The sequence below is a fragment of the Lissotriton vulgaris genome, chromosome 3_2, assembly GCF_964263255.1.
Source record: "Lissotriton vulgaris chromosome 3_2, aLisVul1.2, whole genome shotgun sequence".
NCBI classification, from domain to species: Eukaryota; Metazoa; Chordata; class Amphibia; order Caudata; family Salamandridae; genus Lissotriton; species Lissotriton vulgaris.
This window is the reverse complement of record NC_141690.1, coordinates 160,122,544-160,136,911: the sequence shown is the minus strand read 5'-3', so window position 1 is coordinate 160,136,911 and position 14,368 is coordinate 160,122,544. Positions and strand designations below refer to the sequence as shown.

Sequence of the window (14,368 nt, the reverse complement as noted above, 5' to 3'; positions counted from 1 at the left end):
CCACAATTACCATCCTGCACCATTAAGCCAGACATGTCCAGTGAGAGTCAATCCTGCAGCGAATCAGGGAATGGTAGTCTGCATGCATGTAGCAAGCCTAACTGTGTAAGGAACATGTCACTAATCAATGTCCACTTTACATCACAGGTGGCGCTGATGTCCCCAGCACAGACAGCGAGGCCCTGGTGATTGAGGACATCACGGAGGACACAGAGGGAGACACACATCATATCCCACAGCCCGGACCATCAGGGCAAGCTGCCGCACCAGCGGTCATCCCACCACCTGCCCCTGTGGCCCGTGCCACCCTTGTGCCAACAGGCGCTGCTGTACCACCGCGCAGCACATAACCACCAGTGGGGCCTGCAACACCAGCAGCAGGTCGCCAACCAACCCGCCGCCCTGTGGCTGTGTGGAGCCAGACAAGCGAACTGGTGAGGGAACAGCGCAGCAACACATCCCACGCTGGCAGGGGCCGAAACATGCGTCCAGGTGGGCTCTCCATTGAGCGCAGAATGCTACACGTGCACCAAACCCAGGCCCGTCATCTTGCCGCCATCCACCTCCAAATTGACAAGACCGCACGTAACGTGGCACATATGTCTGACCGTATGGACAGGATGACAGCAGCTCTGGAGGCCAACACACAGGCCATGTTCAGCCAGCGGTATCTCAATCGCCGCAGACACTGCCAACTGCTGACCCGCCTGTCAGCGTACACACGGTCCAACTATATAATTTGGAACGCCACCTCCCAGCTCTCGCGCCGCTCCCTGGCCATGCAGGTCCAAATGGTCCAGTGCTGCCAGGACGTCGCGAGAGCCCTGGAGCAGGTGACAAACAGCCGTGCAAGGCATGCAGGCTACCGGCCATGGCCAGGCGGGGGGGGGGGGCAGACGACACCATGGAGGCTACATCAAGCAATAGCAGCCAGTCCTTTCCACCGGTTGTAGAACCCCGCCGCAGCAGCAGGCCCTCTGCTGCCTCACGGCAAAATCCGGAGGAGGACGTTGAGAGGAGGTCAGGGGCAACTACCCGGAGGCGCCACTGAACTGTTGAACATTAGCATGAGGGTACATGCTGACGCTACAAGCATGCCCTACAGACAAACAGACATATGACACAATATGTCATTCATGTTCCAGTTAGCAGAATGCCCAGTTTATTGTGTAGTAACAATTACAAAAATTCTGACTAACTACATCTGACTCATGTCATTATTTATGTTGTCATGCATGAGTTGAGTAATGGGTGTGGGGAGTGGGTGCACTAGAAATAGTTCATGCAGATTTGTTTGCGGCGCCTGTGTCCTTCTGCAGGATTCTCACTGCGTGCGTGACGCACATGTGCAGGTGGTCGATTGTCATCTTCCGACTCACTGCCACAGATGTCTACAGGTATCCTGCGCTTGGTAGCAATGTTGTGGAGGATAGCACACACGGCACGATGCGGCAGCAGACCTCTGGCTCGTATTTGATGGCCCCACCAGTCTTGTGCAGTATGCGGAATCTGCTCTTCAAAAGGCCAAATGTCCTCTCAATGCAATTTCTTGGGCGTATGTGTGCTGCATTGTAACGCCGTTGTTGTGGTGTTGCAGGGTTGAGGTATGGTGTGAGGAGGTACTCACGGAGAGCGTAGCCGCTGTCACCTGAATCATAGGAGCAGAGGGTGAGTGCCTGTGCTGCCCAGCTACATTTTCACAGCGTGATATTGTGGGGCATGTGTATTTACCCAGTAGGTGTCCTTCACCAAAGTCTCCCCTGGCCAGTCGTGTGTGAATGCCACTGTGCCGGAATATGAAGGAGTCATGTGTGCTCCCCGGGTACTGTGCCACTATGTCCGTGATGATTGTCTTTGCATTGCACACTATCTGGATATTGAGGGAGTGGTAGGACTTGCGGTTGCGATACATGTATTCCGTTTGTGCTGGTGGGCAGATGTGGATGTGGGTACAGTCAATGCATCCTATTATATGTGGGAATTGTGCTACATTGTAAAATTACAGCTTAGTGTCATTCAAGTCCTGTTGGCTGGTGGGGAATGGTATGTAGTGGTGTAGGCGGGTCAGCATGGCCTCCAGGAAACTCTGTAGGCAGCGGAACATGGTGGGCTGGGATATTCCCCCTGCAACAGCGACTATGCCCTGGAAGCTTCCGGAGGCCAGTAGGTGCAGGCTGCACAATACCTGCACATGGGTAGGAACGGCATTGGTCCTCCTTGTTGGGTGCTGCAGGAGGGGGTCTAGGTCCCGGATCAGCTTGATGATCATTTCCCCATTTAGGCGATACTTGGCGTAGATTTGCTCCCTGGTTTGGCCCAGTAGGGTGACCCGCTGACGGAATATCCGCTCTTGGATACGACGTCTGTTCCGTGCTGCTCGCTGTAGCCTTCTCCGCCTGACCACCATGTAGAGTCCTGGCATTGTGAGAGTCCTCAGGCTCCAGCTGCATGTCCTTAAGTGTGTTTGGTCAGGCCTGCACCTGTTGGTAGTTTGCTAGTTTTTTTTCAGAAGTGAATTTTATTTTTTTACTGGTTACCACCTGGTTTGGGTTTTCCTTAAATTGCGCGTCGCTAAAAGCGATTTTCGGGTTTTTCGCAATTTGCGATTTTTCATGAATGCCGATTGCGATTATTTTGCGAATTCTCAAATGTTTTCGCAGAATCCATGGTTTCTCGCAATTTCAGAATCGCAAATGGGCTTGTTCTAGGATTCTGCGAATTTATTTGCGAATTCGCAATTTTTTTTGCGGTTTCGCAATTTGACTTTTTTCCCTATCATGAATTCCTTTCATTGAAATTGCGATCGCAATTGCTAATTCGCAGCTATTGCGATCGCAATTTGGCTCCATTAATGTAGCTGATAAGGTTTCTTACATCAGGAATTGCGATTTCCTAATTGCAATCCAGTAAGAATCACAATTAGGAAATCTTGATTCTAGATTTATTTACATCTGGCCCCTTGTTCTCAGATTTCCCTGCATACATCAGTAATTGGGCTGCAGGAGTTGTGCAATGTAGTAACCCATCCAAAAACACTTGCCTAGAACTTTACAAAACATACTCACATTTAAAAGACAAGATGGCAAAACTCTCAACTGTAAATCAGACTGTAAAATAACCAGTATAGCAGCATACTGCTGGAACACTCAAAGGCAAATTTAGGCCCAAACAATAACAGCTGCAGCTTCTTCGTGGGTGAATGTCCCCATTTATGTATCACTGAGGAAGGTGGAATGCACCCTATTGACTCAGAACTTTGAAAGCAATAGCTCTAAAAATTACAGTTCTCACTACTTAGCTCCACTCTCACTAATTAGCTCCAAAAATAAAATACTTCAAAAAGGGAAAAATTCTTGGTGTGTTGTTTGTTGATAAAAACATAGTGTAAAAGAGGATTAGTTCATAGGGTACAGGGTTAAGGGATTTGGGTGTAGGGTTAAGCATTGGAAGCGTAGGGGTTAGGAGTTAAGAACTTAGGGATGAAAGGGTTATGGGTAACAATTTAAGGGTAGATGGGTTAAGAGTAAGAGTATTGAGTTATGAGCGTATTGGGTAAGGGGTTAGTGTTTAAGCGTTAAAGGGATAGGATTAAGGATTTAGACTACAGGGTTAAGGGTTGGGCGCATCATGGTTAGGTGATAATTGTTTAGGCATATCATCAAGGGTTTAAGGTATAATGGGCAAGGGCGCTTTGTGTCTCTAAAGCACTTTGAAGCCTGTCTTAAACAGAACATGCTTATTCTCAGCCAGAGGCAAACATTTTCATGTATTCCTCTATGGATAACGATCCACTGTCATCATGGATCACCAGACATTGCTTACAATTTTTGGAAACCTTAAGGCTAAGATGCCCCCTTACATCGAGAGGTGGGGGTTAAGACTGTTGAGTACAACTATTAGATTGTGCACAAACTGAGGAAGGATCAAAACCTGTCACATTACTTTTCACGAGTGCCCCTACCTTGTCACAGTTCGATCTCAAGGATAGCTGAAGCATATCTTAACTTTATTGTGAAATCTAGCACACCAGCGGCTCTGTCTGTGGCACAAATCATTGCTACCCAATATGCGGATAAAGACATGACCATAATCAACGAACCTATTAACACAAAAGCATGGAAAAGCAATACTCGGCCCATTGACAATGATGTTGAATTCCAAAACTTCAAAAATGTACAGGGTGAGTTAGCAGTCACCCTAGAAGGCGTAATACTACAAGGTGCAAACATTGTCATACTCGACAGTGGGTCATTGAGTTGGCCCATAAAGGTTACCATGGTATCATAGCCACCAAAAGAGCCTTTAAGAGATCGAGTGAGTGTGGTTCCCTTGATTTGAAAAGCAAATCGAAAAGGAACTGAAGGCATGCCACATTTGCAATTGGTTATCCCCCCCAAGGTGAAGCTGCACCCAGTGACACTGTCTGACCTTCCTGCTCATGTTTGGGAGAGGGTTGCAGTTGGCTTTTTTGGGCCTTTAGGAAATGGACACCATCTCATGGTATTCATAGACGAATATTCGCGATTTCCTAAGATGGAAGACATATCTTCGACAACCCATGACAAAGTCATACAATGGCTCACTGACCTTTTTGCAACATGGGGTATGCCCAAAATCATCAGATCTAATAATGGCCCACCCTTTAACAGCAAAGATTTCAAAGAATGTATTGTCCGACTTAACGGCAAACGCCAAAAGAGTGCGCCCCTCTGGCCCCAAGCCAATGGTGTAGTTAAACAATTCATGGGCACCCTTAAGAGAGTCTTCAACAAGCATCCAAGGAGGGAATCGATCTCAAACAAGCCTTTTGCCAGGCCCTCTGGGCCTTTCAATAAACTCCTTTCACCACAACTGGTTACAGTTCAGCCACCTTGCTATTTGGGAGAGCCATCCGACCAAAACTACCTCATGGACCCCGGATCGATCAGTGAATACTGACGCAGTTCGAGACACCTGCGAGACTCGGAAAAGGAAAACATATGCAGATCAGCGTCACCATGCCCAGCAGACAGTCTTTGACAAAAGAGACTGGGTACCCGTTAAGCAAATACGAAGACCGGAAATGGACACTCCTATTGCCGCTGATCCTTTACAGATATTGGTGTGCAGAAGACATTAAGTGACTGTTCATCGTACTGGACAATCCATCACTCAGGACACATCTATCGCAACACTTGTCGAGTCCTGAAACCACATGTGAGGCAAGGCAACCCCGCCTGCAGGTCTGGCTCAAGCGCCTGAGCCTATGTTGCAGTCACCTGATAAGGTTGAACCTCGATCACCTGTAATCACCTGAGCCAGCAGACAAGTGCGGGTGCCTCACCGACTAATCGAGGAAATGTGATTTTAATTACATCAAAAGGGGAGATGTCACATGTTGATGTTATGCACACTAGGACCCTTGTGGTTCTGGGTGGACTCTGAAGAGGAAACATGTAATCTGCGCGGGGGTGTTAGGGCGTAGTTAATAGAAAGTATGATCTAATGTGCAGTTCATGAGTGTATGCTGAAGAATAAAGTAATGCTTAACTGCAGCTCCTGTCCGGCTTAATTCATCTGCATGCTCCTGGCCTGGAGATCACTCTGCAAATCCATATATGGACTTTTCCTTCTGCATCTCACAACAATAAACTGAGACCTCCAAGAAGGGTACAGAAGTGTTCAAAAGCACTCTGCAGTATACCTTAACAGTATGGGGACCAGAGGATTAGTACCTTGGAGAAGGGCAATATTATTCTAAATAAAATGATTAATAACTCCTCTTATTCAACAGCCGTCTTGTAGGTGAAACTTCAATAAAGCTACTGGGACTATTTGCGAGTGCAGCAGGTAAGTGTGCATTAAAAAAATGGTAATAACATTTTATTATAATTTTTTGCTGGTTTGCACTGTTACGTGAGTGTGAGGGCAGGGGGTGGGGCTGATTCCTTCAAGTGCATTATTACTGCTGGCCCTGCAATTGCACTTGTCGGATTGCCGGCTGCCTTTGCAACGGAAAGCCCGACATGCACATTTGAGAGCCAGCAATCCCAGAGCTGTGACACAGCTGAGGGATTGCTAACACCGGCCAACAGCCTCAAAATAAGTCCTGGGTTAGCCTGCTCCAACCAATTCCGGGGCTGCTCTTATGCTGAAAACAGCATGAGAGCAGCTCAAGGATTGGTCGGATTCGTGTTGCCGGAAGGAAAGAAGGAAGTCCTTCCCTTTCCTGCTGTAGTAACCAGGATCCAGCCGAGGAGACACACACCGGACAGGATGGAGGGCCAGCAGCATATATGGTGAGATTTTTGGGGATGGCGCCTCACCATATTTTAATGTTGCCAGCCGCCACTGGTTCATTGTGATTTAAGTTAGGCTTTGATAGTCTCCTTTCAAAAGCAACTGAGATGTATGAACAGTTTCTGACCTGAGAATAATCAAATAGGCGGGTCGGATCACTTATGTACTGAAGAGAAATCTCCTACAATTGGGCAGTTTCATGTTTGAAATATGGGAAGCAAAACATTTTTTCACTCTGTATACATTAATCATATGCATTTATTATATCCATTTACTAAGCATACATTTTTGCAATTCTGATTAAAATGTGACAACATGCTAACTAGATTCGTGGTTTTGTTCTAGATTGTATTACTGTCATATAACACACTTGTAGCTATGAATGCAACAAATAAGCATTATTAAAATATATCTTTTTATGCGATGGAAGAAGTGTCTCATATGTATATTGCACCCACTGGCTAATCGTAATTTTTTCCAATTTTAATTTAAAAAGAACATGTAGCAAAATGCTAACAGAATTCTTGGTTTTGCACTAGATTGTATTTGTCAAATAACACATTTGTGGCAATGTATGTAAAATTAAGCAACAATAAAATAGAATATAACTTTTCATAAGATAGAAGAGGGAAGTGGCACATATGGATACTGTCCACACATGCTAAATTCACATTTTTTTCTTATTCTGCTTTTTTTTTTAAAAAGGCACAATTATAGATAATTATTGTTTTTGTGATAAAGTGTGTACTCGTACGCAACACATAAGTAGCGTTGCGTACTATGAATGTGCGTCAATGAAACACAATCTCTCTTTTGTTATGGTGGAAGAGGAAAGTAAGACATAAGAACAGATTCTACATTCGGGAACTGTGCCCTCTGCTGTGCAATCCAAGTACCGCACAATGTGTCTTTTCATTAGTATGCCGATCTACAGGGGTGTTTACAGAATACAGCCAATGCAGCATTGCCCGTTGTAAAATCAGCTTTTTTTCATGTTTGTGAGTTTGCCTTTTTCTGTCTGTTCCAGGAAACTAGAACTTCCTCTGAGAGCATTATTTCTGTTCCTGCTTCCAGCACATCAGGGTCGCCCAACCGAGTGATTTATGTAAGTTCTGTTAATGAGACATTATGCTTTGTGACAATAAGTGACTGTACTGAGTCGACTTCCATTTGGCACCACACACTGGATGCCCAGTAACTAAGCAACACAAACATTGCAGGCTGTTATGGGATGAATACACACATTTGACATGCTTTATTGTGTATTTCTTTCCATGGGAGGGGTCAGAAGGATGGAATGCTGCAACAATAGGTGACAAGGGGCTAGATGTAGGAAAAGACAAATTGCAAAAAATAGTAACTAACCGACTTATTGCAACCAGTTCCTGACTTGCAAAATGGATTTAGTACATTGTAAAAAAAATTACTGAAGGGTAAGCAAAACCTGTGAGAATCAGACGTTTTGCAGATGCAAAATGGTTTCGTAATTCTAACCCAGAACCTATTGCACGAGGCTCCTCTGATCCTGACCAGAATTACCTAGAGGTTTGAAAGAATGTAATGTGTTGATGGAGCGAATCAAACTATTTCCTGATAACATAAATGATAATATTTAAGCATCCATGAACCATTTTGGCGCCTCTTCTATTTATCACTTTTTAACCGATCCAGTCCAGATTAGTGCTTGGGTACTGGTCTGAGGTCATTTTTTATAACACTGACTGATGGCCTCTTCCCAGTGGTTAAACTCTGTTGATCGTCGTCACTAACCTAAAAAATTAACCTACAAGACCTGATACACCACGATTCGACATTCTTTTTAGATATGTTTTTATTTAATATCTGTAATACATTTGTAATTGTATATGTACCCTTTATCAAATAATGTCTATGTCATGTTTTTTTAATCTTTCGTTTTATATCTATCTTGAGGGAACAAGCCATATAAATCTGTTTTATTTCAATAAAATATTAGTAGGAACATTTATTAAAATTTGGGTTGGACAAGTCCATCACCTACTAGATGTCACACAAATTAAATTAAATAAACCTGTGCTCAATCATTGGTGTCGTGAAACAAAGCAGTCAGGTTTCAATCAAAGACAAACTGTAAATAATGTAAACGGTGAATTTACAGTAGAAAACTTTACATGAAAAACAATAAAATTTTACAAACACTTTTAAATAAAGAGAATGAGTTTATGGATAAAATAAGACCAAAACAACAAATATCCAATAAGGGGAACCCGGAGATATTATGAGGTCACAAGCCAAGTCCAGTCCAAGTTCCAGTTGAAACTGGTCCGCATGAAATTGTAGGAAAAGTTCTCTTGTAACTTGTTGTCCCTGTAGCCACACAGGAGGTCAGCCAATTAATACATAGATTCCACCTCTTTGTCTTGAGTACAAAAGGGAGCAGGTCCAGTCCATCTCGGCTCCTCCCAGGTCATAGTCTGTGGAGCCAACCCTGACTGATCTTCTCTCTTCTGAAGGTCAAGAACGTATTCTGAAGAGGGTTCTTGGGAATGCTGCATTTCTGTCTTGCACTTGCTAGTGGGTGGGGGTGACTTCTGGGCACTACATAATCAAAGGGGTAAAAATTATCGGACACAACCCTACTCACTTTTTCAGTAGTTCATGTTTGCCTTATTGAAACACAAATAGGCTGACAATGCCATGTGCCAGGCCATTTCCAATATGGCAAAATTATTTGGGCACACTAAACTCAGGCTTTGAGGGATGTGCATGTGTAATCCCGAGGGTCCTTCTTCAAGCAACACTAAAATCCAGTTTAAAGCACACCCTGTACCCACAACAACTTAGGAGACAGAAGTCTAGTAGGGCAAATGCAAGGTCCCAAAGCAGCCAGAGGAAATACAAGAATTATCCTGACATCCTGTTTGTGTTCTCCCTTTAAAGTGTGTCATAGTGTTAAATATGGTGCAAACAGACCTCTCAGGGAGGATTTGACACAGTAGTGTCAAAAGGGTGCCCACAGCCCACTCCCTGCATATTCTGCTGAGCTCAGAAGAGTGATCTCTGCCCATTCAGGTCAACCAATTGTGTAGCTCCTGTGGGAATTGTGCACCTATTTCACACCTCATTTATCCCAATCGTTTAGGTTGGGCAGTTGCTGGAGAACTAATGCAAATTAGCTTCCCGCAGCTGCAGGTATAGTAAAACTTTCTAAGGGTTACATTTCCCACATATTTAATAGAAATCTGACTTAACTCTTAGATTGGCTTTTTATTAAATATAAAATGTATTTGAATGGAGTCTGTTGCTGGTACAGGTCACAGTTTATGGATTAAAGTGTATAATCTATACTTTGACTTTTCCTATGTGCCAGCGACAGCATTACCAGTGACAATGTCATTTTAGCCCTAGTCACTGGGGGAACATGCCATCTAATGTCACACATGTTCCACTTGTAAATATTATGCACCCTATCTTGTGGGCAGCAAGGTGTGCTTAGGAGTATTTCATATTTCAAATCAGGATTTCCTAAGTGTCATATGGGGGATTTTGAAAGTTCCAGGCAGCAGGGTTCAGGCTCTTGCTGCAAGGCTACACAGGATAGGCATGAAGCCATTTTTTCAGTTCACTGCCAGTGTATTGGATGGCGCAATAGGTGCTGTAGGCCAAAAATAGCATTTAACTTTCCATACCATGGATGTGCTTCTGCACCATGTACTATTGCCTTATAAGTAAGCTAAGTGTGCCAATCAGATTTTAAACCAATTTTGATATGTTTTAGGGGACAGATCACATACATTGGGCACTGGATAGCAGTGTCCCAGAGTTAGAGTTCACAACTACCAGCACTACCAGCAGATTAATCCAAGAAAATATTTGTAAAAGGGTATGCCGATTCAAAAAGAAGGGGTTACAATGCAGCAGTACAATACTGAACAAGTTGTGTGCATTTGTTTACACCAAACGTATGAATAATAACCTATTTCGAATTTAGTATAAAAATGCTATCACATTCATTGTGTTTATTTGTGGCTATATATATGCTTGTGTAGCACTCTAAGACACACTGATGTCAAGTTTACACTTTCTTAAACGAGTATAGATAAATAAAATAATATATAGACTGTGTAATGCACAATCAATATATTTAATTATTTCGTGTGAGCAATGTAAATCTTATGGTACAGTCTATATCAAAGACAGCACAGAATCACCAGTGCCTAATTTGAGCCGGTGGTTTCCGGTGCTCAGCACTGACACTTAATTGTCAACATTCGAGCTTTTGACAGTCTGCCGCAAGGTTGCGCTGTCTGGATAATTTAGAGATGACCACAACAACAGTTAATTATTGATTCAATATAACATTAAAAATGACTTTTAACTGCTGTCCAAGCCATTCTTATAGCTTTGGGGGCCTGAAATAGACCGACTTGTCACACTTGTAGGATTGTGAAGGTTAGTTGTTGTGTTGTTACTGTCATTGGCAGCATAGCGGGGCAATGTGTGATGCATGCTGCAGTGTTCTCCTGATAAGAGCCCGGGAGCTTATTTTTTGCAAATGAAGCACCGAGAAGCAACCTTCAGTAGCTGCAATTCAGTCTTTACAATTGATCTCACCTGGATGCAGTGGCAACATATTGGGTGTTCACTAGATGAACATGCCTGGGAGAATGTTTTGTTTATTCTGGCATATTCTAGTGTCATTTATAGCATTATGCTTCTTTCATGAAATGCCGGGATTACGCCATAATAGCACGCTGTGTAATGGAGATTTACTTTTTTGTAAAAATCATATTGCAGGATTAGAGGAAAAATTAAAACAAACAGAATGTGAGCAGCTGTTGTTCACAGACATTAGGATGCATAAAAAAATGTTGGTATAGCATTTTGTATCAAACCTCTCAACAGTGGTTAATTTGTAAAGAAATAAGTGCTGGGGCTCTCATCAGGAGGCAGCTTGCAACAGCCCATTTCTCCTGTTAGCGCTGCGTAAAACAGAACCAATGCTGGCATGAAAGTGGGGAGAGGGAGTGGCTAATGGCCAGAGGTGCCGAATTCAGAGCTGGTACCAGGTTTGAGTCTCGGCATCCAATTAATCACTCCGTAAATTAATGTGTCCTTAACTAGTGTTCATGAAAAGCACCGGGGTTAATGATTAAGTGCCGGTGCTGAGCACTGTAAACCACCGGCTCAAATTAAGCACTGCCCCTGAGTTATGCGTAAATCTTTAGGCAGTTTGTGTAATTTCTGCAAAATACACAACTTTAGCCCAGGTCTAGTCTGTATTTGCCTAGTTGAAACTGTTTAATGATAATGACCAAAACTAAAAGACTCAGTGAAACCCCACTGCCCAATACCAAGATACAACCAGTATCAAGTTAAATTTTCCCTATAGCAGTTCACTGTGCCAGCAACTAGACCCAGCTAGAATTGTTTGTAACTGGTAATTGAATATGAGCATACTTGTGTCATTCTGTAACACATTTACACTAAAACAAATTTGAAAAATTAAAAAATATAGATGTGGCAAATGTGAATCTTTCTAGATAGGCACTATCCCACTACATTTTGGCTTTCGGCACATGATGAAGCTGCTAATCATTTGAAATATGTATCGCTCTTTAGAGCCAACGAGCAAATACAACATTATGTTAACAGATGACTGCTTAAATATTAGAACAATTTATGAAACTAAGTAAGCCTGATTACATATATCCAAATGCATCAGTCATGTATATAACTTCACATTCTTGATCTGATTGGTCCTACTTATGTACTCTACTAAAGACACTGCAGCTTCTATGGTTGATCACTATTTCGTTCCTTCACAATCCAGAACTCTACAAGAGAAAGAGTTGGCAGAGAAGCAGCCACGGCCATGTTGTAATTGATCCTAGATTGACCTGCACAGAGTCCAGAGAATTCCTAAAGATCCACTGTCTCAGTGGCAAGTCAATCCTGGACCAGACACTAGTTTTCTGCCCACCCTGAATATTTATTGTAAGGGCTCTGAATTGTGAAGGAGACCAGTGATTACTTCGCATCTTTCCTGGCCAACCTTACTCAATCCCTTTTTCCATGTCCCTGCTGCTCCTATATTGTTGTGGTCAAATCTGGGGTACCTCAAGGCTTATGCTCTTCTCCACTATTTAACATCTTTGTGATTCCATTATTTCATCTCATCAGTTAAGTTCAATAAGCTTTATTTGGTTAAGAAATATCAACCATAAAAGCAAATATACATACACAAATGTTAAAATCTAATGAATAAGAGAAACGGCAAGAATGCAATCACAAAGCATATTAACATTAAAATAACGTATTATTTCAGGCACAATTGATCTTAGAATATTAATCACAACAAAAAATCATGTCGTGTGCTCTCTTGATGTAAACATAAGCTCGTAACCCCCCAGCTTAGATGCGAACCTAAAAACCCCGTACACACTTTTTGTCATTTTAGCCCGAACATTTAACATTTCATTCACCCATTTGCCATCGCCGGCGAACACTAACCCCAAATAACAGAAGGCATCAATGTTCAGAATTTTCTTTCCGTCTTTAAAAAAGGATTTCTTATCCTTTGGTTTGGGGCCACAGGCCATTGTGTAGGTCTTGGCCTTTTTAATCACGAGCTTTCTTCCGTTAACAAAATTTGCAAACCCATGGATTTACCACGTTTCACTTTAAAATTAGGTGTACACTCCCCCCTTTGGCCATACTGTACTCTGGTCATTATTTTCTCATACAGCCTAGCTAGAAAGTAAATGATGGGCTCTGGGGCTCCTAGATTAAGTAGAACTTGCCAGAGTGTATTGTGGTCCACAAGTTCAAAGGCGCTGCTAAGATCAGCAAAACATAAAAAAAAAGCCGTCCTTATTTAGCATAAGTATATTTACCAATTAAAAGTTCCAAATTAATACACTGTTCAATCGTGCCCAACCCCTTTCTAAAACCATATTGTACCTGCGTCAATATCCCATTATCTGCGACCCACTCTTCCAATCTTTCTAATAGGATCCTACTCATGACCTTAACAGATGAGTCCAATAGGGAAATCGGCCTGTAATTCTTGGCTTCAGATTTATTCCCCTTTTTAAAAATGGGAATAATAATGGATTCACCCCAAGTAATAGGGGTTCCTTCAGTTATGGCTGCATTAAAAACCCTGGTTAGGATTGGACCCCACAGATCCAACACAGTTTCCTATATATCTATGGGTACCCCATCAGGGTCCTGTGCTTTACCCCCTTTACTACTTCTGATACCTGACTTTACCTCATCCAGAGTGATGTTTAGTGGGATAACTGGCCATTTACTTAGATTTGGAGGGGTCACAGGGTTAAAATCGCATGGATTAAATATAGTAGAAAAATATTCTACCCATTCCTCACTACTAACGTGACATAAGAGTTCCGGGTATGTATCATTTTTTAGAAATGTCGAATTGACTGTTTCCCAAAACAATCTATTATTAGAAGTATCTGCAAGGTTATACCACGCCTCCTCCTGAAGTTCCCTCTTCCTCCGTTTTAAATTTACATTATATTCTAATCCTAATTAGTGAATTAGCACCATATCCCTAGGTCTACCAGAAAGTGCTCGTTTCAGCTGGTTCAATGAATTGGTACAGAAATGATCGAACCAGCTCTTGTTCGTTAATAATTTCCTATGTGGAGGTGCAGTAAATATTTTATTAATAGTGTCGTTAATTTTGCAGAAAGCACTTAATATCTTATCTGGTTCAACCTTGTTTTCTAAACTATCATAGACCTCATTGCCACATTCTAAAATGATATGTTTAAGTATTTTTGCTGGATTGATACCATTCCACCTCATTCTTGTCCCGTTTGGTCTGCATGGGGCAATATTATTAATAACTGTTTGTTCTGTTGGTGTTTTATTTCCCAACAGAAACAATGGCACAACAATACAGTTATGATCTCTCAATAAAAATGTACTAATCCATGGGGTGGAACATAAATGCACAATATTAGCAGAGACTATTACATGGTCGATAATACTAGATGCATTTCTTCCTATAAAAGTTGGAATATCTTTCCCAAATCTGTCCTGTGCACATTGCATGACCTCAAGGTCAAATTTAGCCAAG

General features: G+C 42.5%; 1 protein-coding gene across 2 annotated transcripts in view; it reads left to right on the top strand.

Moving 5' to 3' along the window:
* The window catches only part of ABLIM2 (actin binding LIM protein family member 2), a 954,368-nt gene that overhangs the window by 628,243 nt on the left and 311,757 nt on the right, over positions 1–14,368 (top strand). For both annotated transcript variants that reach the window (XM_086964134.1, XM_086964133.1), the window contains exon 9: positions 7,307–7,384. In XM_086964134.1, coding sequence (XP_086820260.1) covers positions 7,307–7,384 — 78 coding nt within the window. The remainder of the gene's footprint in view (positions 1–7,306; positions 7,385–14,368) is intronic.